The 26,833-nt window shown below is 42.5% G+C and overlaps 1 protein-coding gene across 8 annotated transcripts; it reads left to right on the forward strand.

Moving 5' to 3' along the window:
• The first annotated feature begins 94 nt into the window (after window positions 1-94).
• Window positions 95-23,287, forward strand: ILF3 (interleukin enhancer binding factor 3). 8 transcript variants are annotated; one of them, XM_081893947.1, is made up of 20 exons: window positions 96-252; window positions 3,181-3,263; window positions 3,338-3,564; window positions 8,053-8,254; window positions 10,042-10,189; window positions 11,626-11,717; window positions 12,091-12,186; window positions 14,174-14,285; window positions 14,724-14,821; window positions 15,127-15,238; window positions 15,320-15,448; window positions 15,673-15,872; window positions 16,550-16,708; window positions 17,284-17,421; window positions 17,529-17,702; window positions 17,935-18,088; window positions 18,586-18,639; window positions 21,054-21,395; window positions 21,980-22,108; window positions 22,651-23,287. In XM_081893947.1, exons 2-20 carry the CDS (start codon window positions 3,261-3,263, stop codon window positions 22,779-22,781), a joined length of 2,700 nt encoding a protein of 899 aa, XP_081750073.1. In that variant the 5' UTR covers window positions 96-252; window positions 3,181-3,260; the 3' UTR covers window positions 22,782-23,287. The 8 variants fall into 8 exon arrangements, with proteins under 8 accessions (XP_081750078.1, XP_081750073.1, XP_081750075.1 ...); XM_081893949.1 differs by having other exon boundaries at window positions 15,320-15,430; XM_081893950.1 differs by having other exon boundaries at window positions 97-252; window positions 8,074-8,254.
• Window positions 23,288-26,833: the final 3,546 nt, after the last annotated feature.

Genomic DNA, 26,833 nt, shown 5'->3' on the forward strand with positions numbered 1-26,833 from the left:
CCGCGCAGCCCCGCCCCTCCCCTCCCCCCTCCCGCGCGCCGCCGCCGCCGCTACCGCGCTGCAGTTGGAGGCTGACGGAAGAGGAGGAGGAGGAGAAGCCGCCGTCAACGTCGCCGCCGTAGCCGCCGCCACCGCCTTCTGCGCGGGAAAGCCGCGAGCCCGATACCGGCAACCGCCCGCTTTCTGTGGCGGAGAGGGGAGCGGGGCGGCCGTTGGAAGAGGCCGCCGCTGTCGACGGGCCCAGCCCGCTCGGTGAGTGAAGGGGCTTCGAGGGGAGGGAATGAGGGAGAAGCCCGAGCCTCAGGCCCGCCTCCCACACACAACACGGGGTTCTCCTGAGGCGGCAGCGGCGGGAGCTTGGCTCGTTTCTGAGGGAACGTGGGGTGGGAGGGGGAAATAACGTTTCCCTGCGTTCCGAAGAGGAGCCTCTCTCCCGCTTGCGTCTCTGTCTTTGCGCGCGCGCGCTCCATTGTGTCGAGCGAACAAAATGGCGGCGGCGGCGGCGGCAGCGTTGTCTGGGCCGGGAGGGAGGGGGGAATCGGAGGGAGAGAAGCGCCATGGCGCGCGGGGCGGCTCGACGGAAGGGGAGCCAGTGGCCCCGGAGACGTGGGTGCGCTTTTTCCCAGTCCCCGGCCTCCATCTCTTCCCCAATGCCTCCTCTCACGTGTGCTGCTGCTGCCGCCGCCTCCCTCCTATAAGTGCCGATCCCGCCCTCGAGTTCCCCTTGAAGGCAGAGAGAGGGGAAGGGGACCTTCGCCTCAGCCCCGGGTGGCACCTTCGCAGCGGCGGACGCCGGCCCCCTTCAGTTTGGCGCCCTTGGCCGCCTCTCCGCCGGACTCGCGTTTTGTGCCGACTCCCTTCCCCAAATCAAGCGCCGCCCTATTTTCTCCCTGACCCCCGGCACATACCGTAATGGCTTTCGCCTGCTGGCTAACCTTGCCCAGGTCGGCACGCGCTCCCTCCACGTGGTTAAAAATGCGGCAAGGGCCGGGTCCCCTTCTTCGCCTTACGGGAAAAAGGGGTCTTGGGCCGCGCCGGGTTTCTCGCGCGCGTCTGAACGGCCGCAGGTGTGAAGCTGGTTTTTAATCTCCTGGCAGATGTGAGGTTTGAATGGCCGAGCCCCTGCGTGCATTTTTTTTGGGGGGGGGGGGGAGGGGGGACAGCCACGTTTTGATCGAGTGAGGATCTTAAGTTTGTGATAATCAGCTCTTTTCAGAGTCTGCGACTTCTAGGCAACTCTCAGCCTTTTGTTTTGTCCGTTAACTAGCAAAAGAGGTGATGGCGTTTCCCAAGTTTAGGAGCCTTGGCTTTCCGTTTACAAAAGTAGCGCTCTTATTAATTTGGCTAGGAGTTAATATTTCAAAGTAGTGGGTTAACACCTGAGCCCATGGAAAGAGAAATAGGGGTGGGTATACAGCTACTCAGGATTGTTGCGTCAAGAAATCATAGCCCCACTAAACGGTAATTTGAAATAATTTAATGCAAGCTGAATCCAGGATTATATGCTGTAGTGCACAAATTGGGGGAAGGCTTAAAGGCAATAGGATGTACTGAATAGTGTTGTACAGACCAGGCATTTTCCAGTGTCTTGTGCTTTCTTCCTCTTTCCCCAACAACAATGAAAACAAAATGTTCTTCCCTGAACTTTGCAGCTCATTTTCCACAAGAAACCAGCTCTGAAATAGGCTTGCAGAGCATTTGAGTTTGATGAATACAACTGAATCTGTGCAGCTTCACAAGCTTAGCTAAAACAGGTGCTTAATTTGTGGTTTAAAAGCTAAGTTAGACTGAGACTAGTTTTTATTTGTTTGCAACATCAATTATATTCTTACTGTATGAAAAGTTGTGCTAGTAGTATTAGTCTAGTGTAGCATCATTGTCTGTGATCTGAACATTTGTCCAAGACACTGCTTCTTGCCTCATCAAGTTCATGCTACAGTGTAATGTGTTGTTATTGATTGCCTTCCCCCCATCTCTACCAGGTAGGGTCACTTTGGTTTAACATTTTTTAACAGAACAGTCTGGGGGTTGTGCTAAATGGTTTGTTACTGTTAAAAACTGAAAGAAATTTTTATCTTTGTTCCCAAAGATATTTATCCTGCTGTGCTCAAAGGACCGCATAGCATAAGGTGAAAGTCTTCTGCCAGGCCCCAGTATGCTTAACTTCACAAATTACGAACTTAAATCATTCCTGTGACCAGCAAGCTCTATTTTTAGTTCTTTTTATGTATTTCAAATGTGTCTGTCCTGCGCTTCTCAAAGTTCTTGCTACAATAAAGCAATTTGTTCTCATGGCAACACATAACACATTGCTCCATTCTCACAACACAACAAGCCATGGGTGACACTCCAGATCCTACTGGATCACAGTTCTTCTCTTCAACCGTTGGCCATGCTTTCTAAGGGAGCTTGGAGTCCAGGCTCTGGAGGACCACAGGTTTCCTGTCCCTGTAGTACAGTGGTACCTCTGGTTACAAACTTAATTTGTTCTGGAGGTCTGTTCTTAACCTGAAACCATTCTTAACCTGAGGTACCACTTTAGCTAATGGGTCCTCCCATGCGCGATTTCTGTTCTCATCCTGAGGTAAAATTCTTAACCCGAGGTACAACTTCCGGGTTAGCGGAGTCTGTAACCCAAAGTGTTTGTAACCGGAGGTGTTTGTAACTCGAGGTACCACTGTACACCATAGTCACTAGTTTATCATGAATGCACAGATGGCTCTGGCTTTGCCCCTCCCCTATAAGGAACAACAAACCACAATTTCTGGCTTAGCATTTCACTCAAATTGTGATCAGAAAGCCAAGAGTAAATCTTGGTTTTACATTGTGGTTTGATTGGAATAAAACAAACGGTGATCACTAGCTCAGACATAATGCTAAACCAGGGGGCATAAGCTTGTTGCTCACATGGTTTGCAACATGGTTTGTTGATGGGGAGATCAGAGTGAGACCTCTGTAAACATGATAAATAATTGATTAACATAAAATGTAGCAGGGTATATTCTGTTATAATATAAATTCATAATTGTACCATGTTGTGACAAGTCCACCAATTTGTTTTCTGATACTGGATGAAGATGAAGTGCGTGTTTCTGTTGTTAAATTTTCTGTCTGGTCTATGACGACAATAAATAATGATTGATTGATTTCTGATATTGTTTATCCTTTTCATTTTCCCAGAGTACTGAATACACTGAGCGAGTACAAATTGGAAGAAGCAAATATTTCTTGAAAAATTCAGCCAAAGTTCAAAAGCAAAAATGGTAAGAGACTGCCATTCAGAGGTGAAAGCCAATAGCATACACTGGTGGTTTACTATTTGTGTTTTTATTTTCAGCGGCCAATGCGTATTTTTGTGAATGATGACCGCCATGTTATGGCAAAACACTCTGCAGTTTATCCAACGCAAGAGGAGCTGACAGCAGTACAGAACATGGTCTCTCACACTGAACGTGCTCTCAAGGCTGTATCTGACTGGATTAATGAACAAGAGAAAGGTAGCGGAGATCAGCCAGAACCTGAGACCATGGAGACTGTAGCTGAAGAAGAGAACAAAGAAGGAAGGTAAGTAACATTTCTGCTCATTGGTCAGCTGCTAAATACTTAAGTAGAAATCAAAGGGCACAATTGCAAGCAGCCATCTCTACATCTAAAGGCAAATCTCCAGTTGCCACAGTAGGTGAAACAGTAAGCATGAGTTTGTTCCTGTTGTCCATAGTTTTGGTTGTTTCATTTACCATAGAGAGAGGAGAACTTGTGGTCATCCATATGTTGTTGCATTCCAGCTCCTATCACTCCTAACTACTGGTCATGCTTCCTGAGACTGTTGCAAATTCAGGTCCAACACCATCTGGAGGACCACAGGTTCTCCATCCCTGATTAAGCTGATAGAACAGTCACAAACATTTTAGAACATTTCATCAACTCAGTTAATTGCTGCTGGAGGATTTGCCACTACCACAGAATCTCTTACTGTGCAGTGCTATACACATCTACTCATTTAGGTCAGTTGGGCTTATTCCCAGCTAAGAGTATAAGATTGCAACCCAACTACACTACCACATACATATGTGTGAGTAGTGTTTTCTTGAATCTTGGGTAATTGTATTGGAACTAGAAAGTGTCACGTTTTTTCACTAGATTTCCCTATAAATACAGTATAGGTTGGGTATGTGTTGTCAAGGAGAAAACATGGTCTGGATATGATACCCCTTTGCATTTCTTGGGGTTATACTAGTACAGCATAAATTTAAACATCAAAAAAGTGGGTTTTTTTCCTCAAAATGTTTGAGTTGGAAACTTCAGGTGCATTATATAGGTTGGGATCTCATTTTGCATCTTTGACTTTTATTTTTAGTAAGCAAATCTAGAAATCTGCTATTCTAATTGTATCTGTTGTGTAACTGTGTCAAAGAATTCTCAAATAGCCCAAAATATTTGAAATTAAATACTTTGACAAGGAAAGGAAATTGAAAAAAAAAATCGTGCTTAACGCATTGTAAATATATTTAGGGATGTGGCAACACAACCACATATGCCTCCTTATAGTGTTTAAATTCTAAAAGGTAATGAAGGTGCTGAAAACTTCATATGCTAATTTTTGCACACTAAAGAGCACACTATTTATATAATATATGCACACAGACATACTAGGGTTAGTCACCCCAAAAAAGGTTCAGGTAAGTTTCCCCAGAAAAAGTCATTCTGCATGTGCAGTGTTTTAGTTGCTTCAATTGGTAAAGTACTAAATGGATAATATATAAAGTACTAAATGGAGTTTTGGGCCGGGCTGCCATCAATATGCTGATGACACCCAACTCTATCTGTTGATGGATGGCCATCCTGACTCTGCCCCAGACACACTGATCAGATGCTTGGAAGCTGTGGCTGGATGGTTACGTGGGAGCCGGTTGAAGTTAAATCCTTCGAAGACAGAGGTCCTCTGGCTGGGACGGGACGATATGGGATTGAGGGGGCAACTCCCATCTCTTGCGGGGGTGCAATTAGTGCCAGCACCGTCCGTTAAGAGTTTGGGTCTAATCTTCGATGCCTCCCTCTCCATGGAGGCGCAGATTGCAGCTATAACAAAGGCGGCATTTTTTTCATCTCCGCCAAGCTAAGCAGTTGGCTCCTTACCTCTCTCGCCCTGACCTAGCCACTGTGATCCACGCGACGGTCACCTCCAGACTGGATTATTGTAACTCGCTCTACGTGGGGCTGCCCTTGAGACTGACCCAGAAACTCCAGCGGGTGCAGAATGCCGCAGCGAGACTCCTTACGGGGTCTTCGCTGCGAGATCACATTCATCCGGTGCTATACCAGCTGCACTGGCTCCCGGTTTAAGGTGCTGGTTTTAACCTTCAAAGCCCTATACGGCCTAGGACCCTCGTACCTACGGGACCGCCTCTCCTGGTATGCCCCACAGAGGAACTTATGGTCTTCAAATAAAAACATCTTGAAGGTCCCAGGCCACAGAGAGGTTAGGCTGGCCTCAACTAGAGCCAGGGCTTTTTTGGCTGCAGCTCCAACCTGGTGGAACGCTCTGTCACAAGAGACAAGGGCCCTGCAGGACTTGACATCTTTTCGCAGGGCCTGCAAGACAGAGCTGTTCCACCAGGCCTTTGGTCAGGGCGCAGCCTGACTCCCTCCTTTGGCAATCTTTACAAAACTTTAGTTTATGGTTGCCATCAATTTTGATTTTAATAAATTTTTATAATGTTGCACTATTTTAGTGTTGTTAGCCGCCCTGAGCCCGGCTTCGGCTGGGGAGGGCGCGATATAAATAAAATTTATTATTATTATTATTATTATTTATTATACTAGTTGAACCAAGCAGAAGAAGAATATCCATTTAGTGTATTTAGTAATTTAAATATTTAGTAATTTAAATATTTAGTGTATTTATTTCGATGCAACCTATTGAAACAATATGTTGCATCCAACGAAATCATTGTGTGGGATGACTTATGTGGGTGCAATGGAGCTTCTCGTGCTGTGCAGCCACCCACTTCCGCCTTGATGTGGGGGTACTCTGGGGAAGATAGGTGAATGCGGGGGGAGTACAATTTCCATTGTACTCACAGAAGTCATTCCATGTGCAGAGTGGTTTAGTTTAAAATGACATTGTATTTTTATTTTTAAACTGAAAATTCATGAAAAAATAAAGCTGTAGGATGTTTATAGTCAAGTCAAGTTTATTAAATTTGTGAGGTCCATGCCTTTACACAAAATACCATAAAACATTATTAAAAGATAAACAATAAAATTATAAAAATAAGCTAAAATTCAAGCCTTGCTGTCCCAGCAAGGAAACAACCCCCCAAAAAACCCACCATTCAAGAAAGAAGACACAGCAACAGGTTAGGATGTTTATAGAATTTTCCTCCTTACATCACAACCTCAGGGCTGATTTCTTGGTGGGTAATGAGTAGGGTTAGGAGAAGGCATTCTTGAAGTTGCTGAACCATAGTAGATAAGAGACTGAATTACAGATCAGGACATTGCTGGCTCAAATCTTGCTTTTGCCATGAACTCACTAAGTAGCTTTGGGAAGTCATTCTCTCTCAGCCTCTCCAAATACTCTTTAGCCAAACAGTGCTTAACAGATATTCCATGTATCTGGAATGGAACAGCATCCAAAGGTGTCTAATTATTGTTTTTTTCCAGTTGGGGAAAAAAGTTTCAACTTAAGAGCATTGAAGAAAATAAAAGGAAGATTATCATTGTTGCTTGGTAACAGTATGTAGACCTCTGCATTTTAATGCAAAGGTGGAAGAAACATTTGAGGAACACATCACAGGATTAGATTAATTGCAAACTAAAATATTCAGTTAAATGTTCTCTGTTTAATAGTTCTGCAGTATAACCGTTACACAGGCTGCACTTCTGTCTGTTCACTAAACTAAGGATGCACAGTTCATTGGTACCCAGTGGTCTAGACTCCAGGACACTTGTGCGCCCTAGACATGCTATCGTCTAGGAGGGAAACACTTTAGAAGAAGGTCATTGCTCAGGGCTGGATTAGGAGGTATCTCCCAGTGCCTTTCTTGACCAGTCTTTCTGCCACAAGCTATACTTGAGTTCCCATCATCTTCTGTTACCTGTAGTCCAGATCATCCATTTTCAGGGGCCCATAAGCACATGAAGCCTTCATAGTCACCTAGAATTTATGATTGCTACCAGCCCTGTTGCAACCCTGAGAGGAAACGAATGGCATCTTGCCGAACTTTAGAAACACTTAGTAGTGTTTCTAGAGCCCAGTGCAACTTTTCACTTGCCCACACACCAAGCTGGAGGGTGTAGGATGCTTCACTCTGATGAATGTTTAAAAGGCTCAGACAGCAGCAATGCAACTCTCTTCTCTGCCCACACCTCTGCCCTGTTTGGGATGGTGGGGAATCTCCTAGGCTTCATGCTGAGCCTCAGAGGCTCTGGAAGCAGTTACTTATTGCATTTACATCCCACCCTTTCCCCCAAGGAGCTCATTTAATCTCCATAGCAACACTGCAAGGTAGGTTAGGCTGAAAGGCAGTGACTGGCCCAAGGGCACCCAGTAACTTTATGGCTGAGTGGAGATTTGAACTCTGATCTCCCAGATCCTAGTCTGACACTTACTTCAACACTACACTGGCTGTTATGCCTCACTGCTTCCTGACTTTTCTAAGACTCCGTATTCCATGGCAAGGAAGTACCCTTTCCAATTTTTTTGCTGAAGAAGAGGCCATATTCTATTTGTATTTTTTCCTTGAAATTAAAATTTTACTAATGTATTTTACCCCTGGCAGGTAGATTGAATACGTTGGGGATTAAAAGACCTGTACATGATGATAAACTGTTAGAAATGATGAGCTAATAGAGATGTAATACCAGATCATGGTGTTTGTTCTACTTGAATCAATATTTAAAGATATTTGGGTCCCTCCATGTAGTGCAAAACAGTTTGGTGGCTATTTTGAAACAGCCCAGTGTTTCCATTGTGTGCTGAAAGTTTGATTTGAACAAATACTTAGCACAATAAAAGAGCAGTTTGTCATTTCATCATTTTCTGTAAAGCTTCTTTTCATCGTTTCTTAGTGAGCCGAAGACCACAGAGCACTTAACTCGGACACTTCGTGGAGTGATGCGTGTTGGTCTTGTAGCAAAGGGGCTCTTGCTTAAGGGAGACTTGGATCTTGAGTTGGTTTTGTTGTGCAAGGAGAAGCCTACTATTGGTCTTTTGGAAAAAGTGGCAGATAATCTTGGAACCCAACTTGCTGTGAGTATGAAAAATATGCAATTTTAAAAAGTTTATAATTGCCACCGCTTATCTTGTTTATTTTTTACTTGTTCGTGCAACAAATGCAATGTTATCCTACTTTATTGGGTTATGGGGTTTCATGCCAAAGAGTGCACAGAATTTTTGCTGTTCTGCCAACTTGGGTACTCTAATGCAGTGTTTCCCAACCTTGGGCCTCCAGCTGTTTTTGAACTACAATTCCCATCATCCCTGACCACTGGTCTTGCTAGCTAGGGATGATGGGAGTTGTAGGCCAAAAACATCTGGAGGCACAAGGTTGGGAAACACTGCTCTAATGTAATGCAGTTTTGGATAAAGTTACTCAATCTGAGTAAAAGGCACCTATTTACATATTTTTAAGCGCCAGGCAAAAACATTCCTTTTCTCCAAGGCCTTTGGCTAATTCAACAATGTGTGGCTTTTAAAACTGTTGGGGGGGGTGTTAGAGTTTTTGTTTGTTACTATGTAATGTGTTTTTGTGGTTTTATATTGTAAACTGCCCTGTGCTCCTTTCATGAAGGGCAGTATAGAAATTTAATAAATAATTATAACATCTAAAATCATGCATTTTGCTATCATATACTGTAGCATTTTAAGTTCCCTTGTAATCATTGCTATCGTATACTGTAGCATTTTAAGTTCCCTTGTAATCAAAGCATTGCTGACGTGGGATAATTCAGGAGCGAACATTTTATGTAGTACATTGAGCCTGCAATCACTTGCAAACACAAACTTATGCGGGGTGGGGAGAATAAATAAATAAATGGAGAGCAGGGAAAATGTTCCCAACTCTCCATTTATTCATTTATTTCTGCCCAATCCATGCACCTAGTGGGTTTCTCTTGCAGCTCTGCTTTGGGAAGGAGCTGCCCGAGCCCATGCTTCACCTTCCCAAAGTTGAGCAAGATTTGCCAAGGAGCTGCCATGGCTCTCCCTTGTGCCTCCTTCCCAAAGCCCAGTGCCATGCTTACTGGACTCTGGAAGGTTGCAGGAGGGCGCTGGGAAGCTCCCAAGTGGTCCTGTGGCCTTCCGAGAGTCCAGTAAGCAGCCGTCCACCTTGCAGGTAGCCGTTCCAGGTGTTCCATACTTTGCACTTGGTGCACGGTGCTCCGGAACTGAACCTTTGCATAAGTGGTGGGCTCACTATAATTAGATCTATCAAGTACTTTGCCTACCACTTGCCAGTTTTCTGTATCCAGTTGCTGGCACCTCTTCTTGTAACTAGCCCTGTGGGTCTGTCCCTTCAGAACTTCCAGAACATTACAAATTAAGCTGGTGAACATTTCTCAGCACTTGGTAGCTCATCTTCATTTGCTACCACTGGCTTATTTGAGAAACTAGTTAGATACCATAGTATGATTTCATTATCAGTATTTCCTCTTTTGAAATCTTTTTTACTAGTCTGATATTTGAATGGGCTAGATAAACTCATTGCTCAGACAAAATGGGAAGCTTTAGTTGAACCTTCATAAAAGGAAAAGTCGTAGTGTTGAAAGGGGTTTTCTGCCTGAAGAACCTTTCCAGTTATTGTGCAAGTTGGGGTGGAGAGATATGTGTGAAGGGCAGGGAGATGTGGTGGATTCCATATCTTGGGCAGCTTGCCCAAGGAGCATTTGGGCTCCTGAAGTGAATTTCCTTATGTTGCTCTTAGCTATACCAACTACGCCAAAATCAAACATAGTTGCCCCAAAGCTCTAACTTGGATGTTGGCACTGCAGAAAGGGAGAGACTCTGATAAAACGCTAAGGCATTTCTTTGTGTTTCAGGCTATTACTGAAGATAAATATGAAATTATCCAATCTATCAGTGATGCTGCAATTATCATTAAGAATACAAAAGAGCCTCCACTGACACTTACCATCCACTTGACATCCCCTGTTGTCAGAGAAGAAATGGAAAAAATGTTAGCTGGAGGTATGGAGGACTGAAAACTGCTAGCAGCCGCAGAATAAGTTTCCAGACTGACTTCATTGTTCACTGTGGTGTTCTGTTTTTGATTAGGCAGAGCAATTTCATGCAAATCAACTTTGTGTCACAATGCTACACAGTGTCATGGTTATGAACAACTGGATTATAGGCTTCTAGAACCTGAGTACCACCTTCCAAATTAAATCACTTTTTAAAATGTTTGGGCCTTTTTGTATGGCCTTGTACAAGTACATTAACTCACTGGTATAACTTTTTTCATCAGACCTTAATGATGGATACAGACGTTATAAATGTAAACTAAAACCTCTTAAGATGAAGTCTTAGTTTAAATGACTTCTGCATGTTCATGAAATTGGATATGTTACATAAAAGCAGTTTGTGTTGCAGCAAAAATGATAGTTGCTTTTTGTATTTTTGATCGTTTTGGGGTTTCAGCCTGTTCAGCTGAATTCAAGAATGTAATGCAGAGTTTTGGATAAAGTTACTCCATCCTTCATCTTACTTATACATCTATGGGTCTGAGTGACAAGCATGTATATAATAACTCAGCCTGATTATTTGCAGCTGAGTTTAAAGGAGGCAGTCCACACAAAGTATTTGAGGTGATATCAAATACTACAAAATACCTACCTGGTGTTTGTGTGATAGCTGTCTTCATACATGCACATCACTTGATCGTACAGAGATGAGCTTGGATGTGTGAATTCACCCTTAATATTAAAAGCAATCTTCACATTTGAATAAATCTAGAATGGTTTTTTCAGTAGCCAGGTGAACACAATGCTTAAAGGGTCTCACATTTCAAATGACTGAACTAGCCTTATCTAAAACCCTGGCTTCTTCCTATGTTCAGTTTTGCTGCAGCACAGACTGGATAGTAATTTTGTTCGCTACTGATTGTTTTATGGTTCTGATATCTGACCACATCTACCAAGCCTTCTAGTTTGTCGATTTTAGGGACGCTGGACCTTTGACCAACAGGACGCACTCTGTCATGGGCTGGGGCCAGGGCAGTCGAGCCTTGTGGGCGGAGGGGGTTCCCATCTAGAAAAGCATTTAGTTATGTACCTCTACGGATATAGAGTGGGGATATAATTTTAACCTTCCATTCTGTTGGTTAGCATAGTCCTATACCTTTTTGTAACCTGGTTAAAATAGTTTAGGATTTCTGTCCTTCCCTGTAGGGTTTCCTTTCCTTTTGTAAGAGTGAGTTAGTGCCTCACATTGTTCTCCTTATGTAGTTGTTAGTTCATAAGGGTGACAAAGTAAAGTGTATTGAGGCTATACTTTCAGGTACAGGGCTGTAGATCAGAGTTCTGGGAGCCTCAGCTGCCCTTTAGGAAACTGCCTCATCCCCTCTCCACCCGACAGAACCCCCTTGGTCAAACTGTACCTTGTCTTCTTATTCCACCCACGAATAGAAACGCTATCAGTCAACGACTCACCGGACGTTCTGGACAGGCAGAAATGCCTTGCTGCCTTGGCGTCACTCCGACACGCCAAGTGGTTCCAGGTTTGCATTTTGTTCTTATATTTGTCTTTAAGTAGAAAAACTTGTAAGTTGTAATTGTCTAACTTCATTAAAATGTTTTAAATCTGGGCTGTAGATGTGCTGAACTTAGCATCTGTTAAACGCACAGTTGCTAAAGAAGCACTTGAATGAATTTAGTTTTTCAGAGAAGGAATGAAGTAGATTTCATTGCTGCTGCTTTGTGTTAAGAGTAAGTTTTCATACACAGTAATTAAACTAAAGAAATAAAGCTATGGAGATGTATACATAGTTTACCCTTGACAAAGTAGCACTACAAGAAATTTATATTTTGTCTCAATTTGGTCCTGGTATGCAGTATATTACTGAACCTGTGTTGCTTATTACTTTATTCTAGGCCAGGGCAAATGGCTTGAAATCATGTGTCATAGTCATCAGAGTGCTGAGAGATCTGTGTACCCGTGTGCCTACTTGGGCTCCACTTAGAGGATGGGTAATCTTTCAAGTTATTTCTTTTTTAATATGCAAATGTGTGTGAGAAAAAGCAGGTGCTTTTTCTATCCTATGGAGAGGAAGGCAGTTCTCATTTTACTACGAAAATGTGAAAAATTTGGATAATATTTAAGAAAAGTGTAATCTTTGTAAGACTGCCTAGGTTGTTAAATAAGACTGATTGTATGTGACCAAAGGTTCTACTGTAAGGTGGGCTTTTAGGGATTGTGGAAGCCTGACAGTTCTAAAATGCTTGCCAATAGTCTGCTTTGGTTTATAGCTAGAGTATCCTCATGGCATAGGTTCATCAGGTGGCTGAGGCTCAAAACTGACTTGTTCTGTGCTTTTAGAACAGGAGTGGTCTGCAAGCTACATTCGGATGGTTCAGGGCAGATCTCTGGATTGTGGTTGAAAACAAGAGCCAGCATATCCATCCTATTAAGCAGTTATATTGATTTCAATTGTGTTTGTATTTTATTACTTATTATGCTGTATTTTGTAATGCAACTGGGTTCTATGGAATTCAAATTATAATACAATAAAATATTTAAGGAATTAAATAATGAAAATACAATTAGAAATCTTACAGTATTTAACACAGTTGCTGCAAGAGGCAGAAAAATCATTAAGTAGTCCACTAAAAGTCTTAGCAAATTTCAGGTGGCCTGGAGGAGGGAATAGTTTTGATATCACTGCTTGGGAATATTACGCATTTAGTAGCATATAAATAATTTGAATGTGTAATGAATATATGCTATTTTAGGAAGTTTCCATTGTTTTCATAGATATAATGGTTGTGAACATTGTCATAAACCATTTTCTAGTTTATTATGGTAAGCTGTAAACGAGCAGTGAGCTAGTGCATGCTGCCTGCTTACTTCCACTTCAACCCTCTCCTGGTGTGAGCAGGATATGTTTACCAGGAAGTTGTTAGTTTGATTGTGACAAGAAAGCATAGTCACTGCCCATCTTAAACCATGCTTTGTTGGCTTGCTTATTGTGGCTTGTTAGAACCCAAAAGGAAGCCAAGGGCCTCCTGGTGTGTTTGTCCCACTTGTACCAGAGGAGGAGTGATCAGACCACATGCACCAGCACACAGAAAGTCTGGCTTATGTGTCTATGCATATTTGAGAACGTGGTGAGGTTATTCAGTCTTCAATGCAGATTACCATTCTAATACTTCACAGGCATTATTAGACAGCCCCTCACACACATTTCGGACCTTCAGTTAAGTTTATGCCCAGGCAACAGCTAAAAGTGACTCTAGTCCAGGTTAGACCACACACCTTACAGCAGGCATAGGCAAACTGGCCCTCCATATGTTTGGGACTACAATTCCCACCATCCCTGACCACTGGTCCTGTTAGCTAGGGATGATGGGAATTGTAGTCCCAAACATCTGGAGGGCCAGTGTTTGCCTGTGCCTGCTTTACAGCAACCCCCTACAACCAAACTTGGCTAAGCTTCATTGGATTCCGCTTGAACGGAATATAAATGCAGGGCGAGCAAATTGCAAGTGTCTGTATCATTTAACATGCAGATCATTCTAGCTTTCACCAAGATGAACAGTGCAAACCCCCTTTTTTTAACAATTACCATTGACTTCAAACACTTAAAATATTATGAGGTGCATGCTTCAATTCAAGTTGCTGGTGAGGTTAGGGAACTACAGTCTCCCCCCTTCCCCCCGGAAGCTGCAACAGAGAAGCCACTTTGAAGCAGAAGCAATTAATATGTGAGCTATGAGCATTCTATATGTTAAAGCCATAGAGAGCTTGTTATTTCTACTATTTATGTTGCACTTATTAAGTTTTAAAACTATTCATTCACTAATCCCCATTTTACAGAAAGGGCACTAACATCCGCGTGTTAACATTCCCATTGAGTCAGTGATAGGCAAGCTTGTACCAAGGTCTCCTAGATCCAAGCCCTGTTCTAGTCATACATGTGTCTCTTTTTCCTTACAACTTTCTGAAATGTCTTTTCAGCCTCTAGAACTGCTGTGTGAGAAATCAATTGGAACAGCCAATCGACCAATGGGAGCCGGTGAGGCCCTGAGAAGAGTTCTTGAATGCCTTGCATCAGGAATAGTCATGCCAGGTTAGATAGTTCTCGACTCTTGAGAAATTTCAATGGAAGTGACTGAAATTGGCTCTAGTCAAGGTTTTGTGTTTCCACCATGTTAGGCATGACATATTTTATCTGTTTCTTTCACTTAAGGCTTGATGTACAGGGCATGACATTACCTTGAACAAATGCTCTTAAAATTATGGACCCAGTATTCCAACTCCCTTAATGGGGATGTGACAGAATGTGCAGGTTGCTTTTGGAGTGCTTGAAGACTTTGGCAATCTTGCCACACAATGTTGGGCTTAATGATCTGTATTGCAGACTAGATCAAATTATTGCCCATTGGATCAAGAACTTCAATTGAGCTACTTACATTTCTGAGTCTTAGGTGATGCTGAGGGAATATTTGAGTCTACATAGAGACCCTAGGATAATTCTCTGCATATCTTCCTTGTTTCCTGCCTTCAGATGGTTCTGGTATTTATGATCCTTGTGAAAAAGAAGCCACTGATGCTATTGGGCATCTAGACAGACAACAAAGGGAAGATATCACACAGAGTGCTCAGGTATAGTTTTGATTACAGATGTTACAAAACCGCAATGAGTTCTTAATGATAGCTAGTTTTCCCAATGAGGCTGGCTTTAATCGGAAACAGAAAAAGGGTCCCATTAAGTAATGCAGGAGGTTTTTGCTGATTTGCCAAAAATAAGATGTCAGGTTTTTAAAACTTAACAGTAAGTTCCAGAGTGCTTGCTGACTTTGGTCTTCAGAAATTTCTGGCTTGAAATACTGGGAATGGGTTTTGTTATGAATGTGGGAAAAGCTAGGAGCATTTTGGACACCTCAGTAATACACATTCTATCTCTCTAGCATGCGTTAAGGCTTGCTGCTTTTGGCCAACTTCATAAAGTTTTGGGGATGGATCCGTTGCCATCAAAGATGCCCAAGAAACCAAAAAATGAAAACCCAGTTGATTACACTGGTAGGTTTCAGTAGTCTGGAATTTTATTTCTGACAGAAAATATGTTGGTGTTTTTATTGACAATCTAAAATCTGTCTACAGTCCAGATTCCCCCTAGCACCACATATGCCATTGCTCCGTTGAAACGTCCTATGGAAGAAGACGGAGAGGAGAAGTCTCCAAGCAAAAAGAAAAAGAAGATTCAGAAAAAAGGTATTGAGTTGGCAAGAGGTAGGTATACATAGTTTTCCAAGTGCTTGCTAATCCAGATGTTTCGGATTCATGTTGATGTGTAAATGTCAGTGAATGGTAGGAAGTAGAAAAAATGTCGAGTTGTTCTTCTGCTTTGGCTGCTTTGTTTGATAGCTATAAACTTAACACTGTGCACTTCGTAGAGCACAAAAGACATCAATGTGGGGTCTTCAGTCAATATTTTAATATCTTCTTTTGTTCAGAGGAGAAATCAGAACCACCGCAAGCTATGAATGCACTGATGAAACTGAACCAACTGAAACCAGGACTTCAGTATAAACTAGTGTCTCAGACAGGTCCTGTTCATGCTCCTATATTTACCATGTCTGTGGAAGTAGATGGCATCACATATGAAGCTTCAGGACCTTCCAAAAAAACAGCCAAGCTGCATGTAGCTGTAAAGGTAGGAAGTGGTTATAAATATGTGCGTAACTATTATTTGTAAGTCAGTACATACAGTTTTGCTTTGAACGTAGCTTGAATTCCTTCCGTCTGGAAAGGGATCTTGTGCCTTTCCCAGAATACATCCGTGTCATTCATTACAAACCATGGTTAAGGAAGCTTAAACTATGATTTAGTCTTGTGCTTGTATTGACATACACATAGTTTGCAATTGACCAACAAGACAAAATTGGAGAACCATGATTTGACACAGACATGTAATCAATGTAGTTTGTGCTTTATGATTTGCCATGGTATCAGTTGACTATGAGGGTGCTTTACCTAGAAGCTGGGAGGGATAAGCACAGACCCGTGCAAAGAGATCCAGCAGCCAGGTATACTTGCCCCATGCCTCGGAGGGCTAAGCTGTCTGGGGGGGGGGGGCTCTAGAAACCAGCTCCTCCTTTTCCCTTTTGTTCTTTTAATTTATAGCTTTATTTTAACACGACTTTCTGCACGGGCCTGGATAAGCAAGCTCTAAATCACGTTACGTCCTGTGTTTGGAAGCTCAAGCTATAGTTTGTGAAACTAGTTAGGTGTGGCTGCTGAATGGCTTAATGGATGTTACTGAGTATATAACAGTAGTCTGAAGTTGTACAGAAGCTTCTAAATTGATCAGGATAATTTTTTTCTTCTTAGGTGTTACAAGATATGGGATTGCCTACAGGTGTAGAAGGAAGAGAGAGGGGTGATGAATCAGCAGAGGAAACAGATCAGAAACCAGTAGCTATTACTGCTCCGCCTGTAGTAGAAACTATTTGTACACCCAGTGCTGCTTCTCCTTCAGAGCAAACAGAGGTAAGTGTACATTACTTGTGCCTCTTTTAGGCTCTGGTCATTGCTCTTCAGGCTAGAATATCTGTCACTCCAGATCAATGCCAATTTCCTACTTCGTTTTAGAAACTCTTGTACAATCAATAACCACCAAATAATTATGGAGGGGATTCAAATGATACAATTATCTCACATATATAGCTTAACTAAATCTGACATTATAGTTCTAAGTGTACTTTAATAATCAATTGTCCATAGTCGATGAAGACAAAGTCAGTACATTATAGTTTCTGGTACACTTCTCCCCAGCACCCAGGTGTCTCTTTTGAAAGCCTACTTTTTCCTCTATTGCTACACATTCACAAAGCCAGTGCCTTGTTCTAGTGGGCAAATACCACATGGTTTGCTTCTCTGTGCTCAGCATCTTGCCTTGCCCTACTGTGCTAATTAGGAAGGTGGGGTGCTAACCTAGATAATTTTTTGGCTTTCGGCTTTTCTGTAGTGGTTTAACACACACACACACGCCCGCCCCCCAATTATTGATCTACATTTTTAAAAAGTGGAAATGGCACCAATGCAGTGGTATTTTAATTTCATAGAATGTGAAGCAGCAGGGACCAATACTGACAAAGCATGGGAAAAACCCAGTTATGGAGCTAAATGAGAAACGACGTGGCTTAAAATATGAGCTGATCTCAGAAACTGGTGGCAGTCATGATAAGCGGTTTGTGATGGAGGTGAGATGATCTGGTATTCAAAGCTGCATTCAGAATTACTATTAGTTAATGCTGTTACAACATGGGAACGTGCAGTTCTGTCCCTGACACTTTTCCTTACTTCAAAGGTTGAGGTTGATGGTCAGAAATTCCAAGGAGCTGGTTCAAACAAAAAAGTGGCGAAAGCTTATGCTGCACTGGCTGCGTTAGAAAAGCTTTTTCCAGATGCCCCCCTTCCAATGGAGCAAAAGAAGAAAAGGGCCCCTATGCCAGCGCGAGGTGGACCCAAATTTCCTGTAAAGGTAAATTTTAACCTTATAACTTGTGCTTTCAGGTAGATTAATAATACTTACTCAATCCCCTAGAGAGACTGTACTCTTAACAGACTATTTGGCGGTTGATTTGAAAAGCATAGCTTGTGGCTACAGTTCTAGGAGCTGCTTAGCAATGAATTATACAAAATACTTAACATAGCAAGAATCAAAAATAAGTTAGTTGACTTTCTCTTGTTTGGATTTTTACTAATTTCAACAGCATAATCCAGGCTATGGTATGGGAGGCCCTATGCATAGTGAAGTGCCACCCCCTCCAAACATGCGGGGTCGTGGTAGAGGAGGAAATATCCGAGGCCGCGGTCGAGGAAGAGGTGGATTTGGTGGTGCTAATCATGGAGGATATATGAATGCTGGTGAGTTACTTCCTTTCTGTTCCATACTTTAAAGTGTGAAAGCTAGCATTAATCATCTTGCACATGCTGCTTTTTCTGCTTCATAGCAAGGGTGGGAGGCCTGTACTCCAACAGGTTTGGTTAAATTCTGGTTCCCATCATTGGTCATATTGGCTGGAGCTGATGCCCATTGAGAGATCAACAACATCTAGAGGGGCACTTGCTCACCACCTCGGCATGATAACATTGCGTATAGTGTGTGTGTGCGCGCGCGCGAGCGAGCGCAGGACCATTTCCCTTTTGCAGATTTGAGACTAAGGAGGAGCTGGAAGATAAATACAGGTGAAAGCCTTAATGGTTGCTGAATTCAGTGGTTCTGTGGAGTCCACTTTTTATATATGTGTCTGAATCTGAGCATCAGTGTAAATCCATGCTGTAAACATACCAAATGGTCTACTTAATTCGCTCCTTTTTTGCAATATTGTCAGGTGACTAATATATACTTCATTTTGTTCCAGGAGCTGGATATGGAAGCTATGGCTACGGTGGCAATTCTGCAACAGCAGGCTATAGTAAGTGTTCGTGGAAAAAATAAACACAACACCCTGGGGGTAGTGAAGCTCAGTTCTATTTTACATAGCGAAATGAGGAAAATCTGATGTTGAAAGCAAATCTCACTTGCTTTTAAAATGAACTAAACATTTCTCTGCTTTATGCCAGTGAAGCAAATCACCATTCTGAAAAGCATTTTCCCTAAAAAAAAATACCATTTTAAAATACACAGCTTGGTTTGTTTTGGGAGGGGGGGAAGACGGGAGCAGAGAAATAAAAATAATTTTTAAAAATGTGGCACATTTTGCCATCTTCCAAAAATTCTAATTTTTTTTCCTCTGCTCTGTCTCCCCCTTTTGTAGGTGACTTTTTCACAGACTGCTACGGCTATCATGATTTTGGGTCTTCCTAGATCATCTAAAAGTATTGCACATAAAACAGCTTTTTACTCCAATTTTCTCGAACTCCAAAACCCAAAGTGTTCGTGCTGTGTCCCTGTGCTTCACTGGGTTTCTCAACAGTGGCTTTTCACCGCAGCTTGTCTGAAACTGTTAGCCTACAAACAGTGGCAGTTTTTATTGTGACTTGCCTTTGGTCATATTGATGTACACTATGGGGGAGCTAAATTTCAAGGAATGTGTTTGTGCGTTGTGCACAAAAAGAGCCAACTCTGTTCTGCTTACAAGCAAAAGGCCCCTGTTTGCTTTTTATGGAAAGCATCGCTTTATTTTTAAGGAACATGATAATGTGTGAACTACTTGATTTAATTTACAACAGATTTTGTACAAAACTTAACCTTTTTGGTTCCCTGAAGCGGATAGATGCCTCTAATAATAAGGGAAAGACATTTGAACAATTCAGAATCTATGACAACTTAGTGTTTTAAGCATGCATGATATTGACTTGTATGTGAAATAGTATGTGCTAATTTTAATATCTGCATCCTTTGTGCTTCTTGTATTGGTATAACATCCAGGACCTACAGCCTCAGCTACAATGGTTGGGTTGCGATTCCTCTAAAATTGAATGGTTTCATTAGTTGCAGTGGGCATTTTTTGCAACTAAAGATAAAAGGCCTAAAGCACTTTGCAAGTTGGTTCAAATTCTTGTAGGGTATGGCTACTTATCTTTTTTGCCGTGCATGTCCCCAAAAGCAGGTGTATGTAATGTCCAGGAAATGAAAGCTGCTAAACACTGAAAAGGCACAGGGAATAAACTAGTTGTTGAGGTTTTTAATAAACATACTGTTTGGTCTTCTTTGCTTCAGTAGTTGATTTAAATGTGTGTATCTTGATCCCTGTCTAGGGATTAAAATTTCTATACCACCTTTTATCCAAGGATCACAGGGGTGGTTTACAATATAAAAACACAAAATTGCATAACATAGTAACAAACAAAAGCAATACCCCCCCATGCACACACATTGTTATTTATTTGTTAATGAATTCTAAATGAAATCATTACTAAATAAGCAGTTTACAAAATAGTGAACATGGTAACTACAAGTGGTTGTGGTGAGGGAATTGTTTTCCCCAATGAATTTTGTTGTTAGATGTCCTTTTTTAAAGAGAAACTGTGTTTTTTATAGTTCTGAACTGAGTGAAAACTCACTTTAACACCCACTGTGTTGTGGGTCCTCTGTGAAGATGGTTTGGGGAGCCAAGACTTATTTCCAGAAATTATTATCTAAATTTTTATTTAAAATTAGTGGTGTTCCTTCCAGTATACCATGCTGTGCAGATCGGCTGCATGTGTCACCTTACTAGACAATAGCCATTCTTGTGCAGTTTTAACCATAGGCTTATAACACCTGTTGTGGGTCTGAAAGCTGGTGCCTTCGTTACTAAAGCATAATTTTAGATCATGTTAAAAAGGGGGTTCAAATCTTATGTGCTCAAATTGTATTTCAAAACAGGATCTTTACAGACTTTAGATGTACCCAAGTAACTCTGTGTCTTCTGCTATTGTTTCCAGCTGTGATCATCACTTCCTTTTACACACCAGGGGATATTTTGCAGTCTGGTACATGGGGAACTGAAATCATACCAGACTGCTTTGTTGGATGTTCACTCCCAGCTAAAAGCATCTGCCTGACATGGCTGATGTAATAAGTCTGACTACAAGTCTATAGAATTCCAAATTTTGAATTGTCACTGCTACAGAAAATGGGTTACTCTCATGTCAAATATTGTGGGAGAGTGCATAGCCCTTCCAGAGAGAGATATTAGGCTCCAGTCAAACCTAAGTATCCCTTTAGGAAAGGGAGGACATCTGGTGTAATGTGTCAGTTTGCTCCAGATTTCTACTAGGATGCGGGGGAAGCTCAACACAAGTCATGCTACACAGTCACATTTTAGGCCCATTTCTTCCTGAGCATGTAGCAGTTTCAAATAACTTGAACAAGTGTAGTGATTGCTTTCTGTCCTATCCTTAGGTCAGTTCTACAGCAATGGTGGCCATTCCGGCAATGCAGGAGGCGGTGGTGGATCCGCAGGGTATGGTTCCTACTACCAAGGTGGCGACTACAGCTCTCCTGCCCCTCCTAAACACGCTGGGAAGAAGCCGCAGCATGGAGGACAGCAAAAGCCTGCCTATGGTTCAGGGTATCAAGCCCATCAAGGCCAACAACAGCAATCGTATAACCAGAACCAGTATAGCAACTATGGGCCACCGCAAGGCAAGCAGAAGGGATATAACCAAGGCAACTACGCTTCCTACTCAAATTCCTACAACTCTCCTGGCGGCGGTGGAGGAGGATCAGACTACAATTACGAAAGTAAATTCAGTGTGTTCCTCGTGGGGGGTGGGAGTTGTGAAAGCCCTTAATACACTTTTAGCATAAGCATATGTCTCGTACACTGCACGTCAGGGCTATTATCCTTATGTAAGTCCCAGAGTGCAAGGACAGAGATTGGAATTGTAAAGGAAACGTGGTAGTTTAAGAACTGGTGTGATTCTGTGTTACTTTGTATGCTTAAGTAAAGTAGATGTATTTTAAAGACCCTTGTGGACAGGAGATATTCCAGTAACTGGGTTGAGATGCAGATCAGAGGAGACTCTTTTAAAAGGCAGTGGAGTTGAGCCTCAGTGATAAATGAAGGCGTCCAATAATTTTGAGCAGGTGTGTTGGGAAACGTTCATCATGCAGTTAGTTTCGGTATAGCCTCTCCACTGCTGCTGTGGTTGCAAGAAACTAGGGGAGACATCTATGATAAGAGCTGATAATCTCCCTGTGTATTATATGGTGGTATTATATGAAGGTATTATATGAAGTCAGCTTTCATATATTTACATCTGATTTTGAATGTTTCCAAAGTAGCCTGATGTGAGACTTTCCTCAGTATACATTCTTAATTCCAGGTTACGGTGGTGGTGGTGGTGGTGGACGTGGCGGTAGTGGCACGAACAGTTATGGCTCGGGAGCCGCCTACAGTGCTGGTTCCCATGGGGGCTATGGGGGCGGAGCTGGAGGAGGGTCATCTTACCAAGGTAAGCAATGTCCATATAGAATAACAGCAACCCTGAAGTGTTTGCATGTTGAGTGGTATAAGTTCTTTTGTTTGGTAGTCCACAAATCTTGACTTTGCTAATCAGCTAGCCATTACATGCGGTCACTACTATTGCTCCCTCCCTTCCTTAAGTCAGTCCTCCGGAACATGCAATGAACAAAGGTGGAAGAGTGTCGCTCTCACTTGACTAGGCTCTAGTTTCGAGAAAGATTAGCAGTGCAAGGAGGGGACTCCTGTTGCTGCTTTTCTTTTCCAAAAGCTGATGGGAGTGCCTTTGTTACTAAAGCATAATTTTAGATCACATTAAAGAGGGAGGCGGTGACAGACCAGAGCAGACAGAAGTGCAGCAGGGAAAGATTATTGTACCCCAAGTGCTTTTCAATTACCAAACTTTGGGGAGGTGATGCTCATTCTGTCGTGGCGTGTTGCCTGCTATTTGTGTATGTGATAGTTTAGACTATATAAGCAAAGTAGAGATTTATAATAATATATTAAAGTGACCCCTCTCCCTTTTCACCCTAGGAGGATATTCTCAGCCAAACTACAACTCTCCAGGTTCAAACCAGAATTACAGTGGACCTCCCAATTCCTACCAAGTCTCCCAAGCTGGTTATGGCAGAAATGACCACAGCATGAACTATCAGTATAGATAAACCAGTCTGTTCTCGGGTGTGAAGCTTTGTTACCTTCTAAACTTGCATACCCTTTGAATATTGAGTTTTATTGCATCACAGTAAACATGTAAACCCTGTTTCCATGTTGCAGTGCTCTTTGTGATATCAGTCACTAATGGTTGAGTACTTTGTAATTCCATACTTAGCTGTATTTTGGACATTTAATGGTGTATTTAATGGTTTGTTTGCCATTTCAATTTTCTGTCTAAATAGAATTTGAGTTCAGTATCCTTTTTCTGTTTAAATGACATTCATGTGTTAACACAGTATGGCTTTAAATAGATAAGGGATATCTTCTGCTAATGCTTTTGTGAAGTGAGTTTAAACAAGCTTTCTGTATTTTAATGCTTTAGTGTTTTTCAGTTTTATAAGTGAGGATTTTATTTTAAAACTTGTGGGAAAGAGTGGGTTTTGTATGTCTGGGTCATTCAGACAGCACATCTGGATTATGCTGAATGTAGACAAATAAACACAAACTCTTCATGTGTCTGTCTAGATTCTTATTCTGCCTAAATCCCATAACCTGATTGCTACCAACTGCCTCTCAACTTTCAAAGCAAGCCGTTAGGTTGTTGTATCCTAATAATTTATGGTAACTTTCAAAAAATCCCTTATAAAGCCGCAAACTTTGCATGGCCAGTAACACTCAAGTTGTATTAACATCTCTAACGGCCTTTTTTTAGTCTTTCACAAGAAAACAGTTATGTGAATTACAGAGTCTGATGAAGTGATGGTGGAAGAATGAGAGTCAGCTTTGGTAACAATGAAACAGTAATGGGGTAAGGAACAAGAAACACTGGTGATTTTGTCCAACTCTTATTTTGAGTCTTCAGTCATTAATTGTTTATCTGTTTTGCCCGCCCCTAAAAGCTATAGTAACCATATTCTGCCTTGTGCAGCATATATGGTTGTTTTAAAATCGCAACTAACTGCTGGGACAAACTAAAGAATCAAAGCTAAAGGGTCCCAGAAAAACTTATGTTGATACTTAGAAGCAGGCCTCAAAGTTGAAATATGTTAAAAACTGCCTAGTATCAAGACTAAAAATAAAGGACACATCAAAGCTGAAGCAACAAGGTACAATTTGCGTGTGATACTGATGAAGCGTACTCTAGCTATTCTGGTAAATTGGAAATAAGCTTACTAACAAATAGCTGTAAATACAAGCCAAAAATAGTGTTTGTACCATTTCCTAACACACACACACCCTATCAGAGTTCTTACGATGATACTGAGGTACAGATTCATAGAAGAATAGAATTGTAATTGGAAAGGGAACCTGTGCAGTTACTAGATTTCATTTACATTTTCTTCAAGTTTAATCCCAGTTGGAAGCTGGGTAATTTAAACACTACAGTGGTACTTTGGTTTTCGAACAGCTTAGTTCACAAACTATTTGGAACCTGAACGCTTCAAAGCCGGAAAGGAGTGTTCCGGTTTTCGATCTTTTTTTGGAACCCAAACATACCCGGGGGGGGGATACACTTCCGTTTTGAGTACCACACTCGCTTGCCTCCGGACCTGGGCTCCCCTTACTCGGTGCCAGCCACTGGCGACACCCAGTACTGGAAGCGGGGGTGGCTGATGCTGCAGCAACGGCAATGGCAGAGGGAACAAGCGGCTCATAGAGGCAGCAACATCACTTGCCTGCTCAACATGGTCTCCCCTCATTCAGCACCGGCCGCGGCAGCGAAATCCGGAAGCCAAGAAGAGGGTCACTGATGCTGTAGCAACGGCAGTGGCAGAGGGATCTGGCGGCATGGGCGGCAGCGACATTGTTTGCCTGCTCAGCACAACCTTCCCTAACTCGGCGCCAGCCGCTGCGGGAAACACTCCCTAGAGCAGTGTTTTTCAACCACTGTTCCGCGGCACACTAGATGTTGCCTGGTGTGCCGTACACCTCTCGCAGCTACATGGGGGGGGGGGGAGTTGCACACCGCCATATCAAAGACCCCCGCGCTCTGCTTCTGGATTTTGTTGCCACGGCAGGCACCGAGTTGGGGAAGGGCATGCTGAGCATCAAAGACCCCCTTCTCGGCTTCCAGATTTTGCTGCTGCCCTGCACCGCTTAGTCCCTCTGCTGCCCCAGAAGTGACTGCCTCACAGGGCACGGGACAGTGTGGGCAGGATGCTGTCATTGCCACTGCAGTAAATTCTTCAGTGAAGAGAACACATCCAAATGGCATGGGCTGCTTCTGCTTCTGCTAGCCCTGAAGAAGGTGAGGAATGGGTGCTTGGGGGGGGGGATCCAGAAAAGCTGGCCTGGGGTGGATGGAGAGAAGCCAACTGGCTCCTCGGAGAACTTTTGCCTGTTTTTATTTGTCTGGGACAGATTAATCAATTTTGCATTACTTTCAATGGGAAAGCTGCTATGGTTTTGGAAGCATCTGGAACTGATTTGAGTTTGAGAACCAAGGTATCACTATATCTGTCACTGCACTTGTTTGAAGTGCTGCAACTCAGCAACTTAAACAGAGGAAGATGGAAACATTTTCACCAGCTCTAGCCAGCACTACCCCCCTTCCCTTTTTCCAGTAAAAGAAAAGGCAAAAGTGTCAAGGTACTCAAAATGCCTGATTTTGCCACTAGGTGTTGCTATGGCATCAGAAGCTGGACTGCTCTTCTTGCCTCTTCCCCCCTTTAGGAAAATGGCCTCCATCAACTCACTTCAGTTTGTCTTGGATGCCTACATTTTTTAGCCTTTGCCCCCTCTGCACCAACGAACGTGGCCAAGTATGGCCAAATAAAACAAGGCACTGTTCTGAAGTCAAAGTCCTACATTCCTTTATTGTGAGAGAGAAAATGTGGGAAGGTGAGGTTGCATTGCATGTATTTAAAGCACAGATGGGGAACTTGTGATCTACAGGTGCTGGACTGTTCCACCATCCCTGACCATTGGCCATGCTGGCTGGAGATTATGGAAGCTCCAGCCCAACAACATATTGGAGGGCATGGACATGTTTTCCATCTCTGACTTAACAGCTTTGCTACTATTGCAATGCAGATAAGAGAGTCCACAAAGAAATCATAACGTTGAGCAGGGATCTGAAGGAAGAGAGCTGAGAAAAGTAGTTTCAAGTGTAGGAGTTGGAAGAATTGATTTATATTATATTGATTTATATAAGCAGCAAGTCTTTTGGCCAGAATGTGGAGCCCAAAAGCCACTATGGTGGCAATTGTTTTGGCATGCATGAGTTGATAACTGGGCCTAAGGGCTTATCTCCCCAGGATGCCCAGGTCCAGGGAAACCAGGTTGGCCCACATTTTTAAACTGCTGAATCAAATGTCAGCTCATCTTAATTCTCAAAAGTACTGATCAAACAGGGAACCCACAACCCCATACCATCAACCTCTTCCCAAGGCACACATTTGACCCAGAGGTGCTGACAGGAAAAGTACACAACTTTCCTGTAAAAAGAAATAACAGAAAATGTAAGTAGAGGCATTTAGAACAAATCGAAGCAGATAATACAATACTTTTAGACCAACCCAGCAATTTCCAGTTCCTCAGGAATTCTTCGGGCTTCCTCCTCCCTCCTCCTTTGTGCATAGTTCAGCCAGAGCTACATCTCAAAGGTAGCTTTCAAACACACCAACAATTACCAGAGCAATTCTTTTTTAAAAAATCACATTTAATAGTAAAAAATCATAAACACGCAAAAAAGCACTGTGCTACAAAATCCATTGCTAAGGCCAGCAGGAAAACTAAAGAGTCTCCGATTAACAGACTCAAACCTCTGCCCTGCTCCCCCGGTGGGCAGCTGCTTGCATGGCCTTCTGTCTTGGGCCTCCACAGAGTTCCTTGTCTTGGTATCATCACAAATTTCTCGGTCCAAGTAAATTAATCATCTTGGACTTCATCTGTTTAGCTTTGGCCTCCCCTCTGGTTGTGGGTCAGAAGCTCTAAACTTCTCTGCAGCACATCAAGACACAATTCCAGGATCAAACATTTCTCTATTGAAAAGAGAGACGTGACGTCCTATTCCATAATAGTCATTTTATTATTTATACCCTGCCCATCTGACTGGGTT

This window comes from Podarcis melisellensis, assembly GCF_964234715.1.
Source record: "Podarcis melisellensis genome assembly, chromosome: 17".
Classification (NCBI taxonomy): domain Eukaryota; kingdom Metazoa; phylum Chordata; class Lepidosauria; order Squamata; family Lacertidae; genus Podarcis; species Podarcis melisellensis.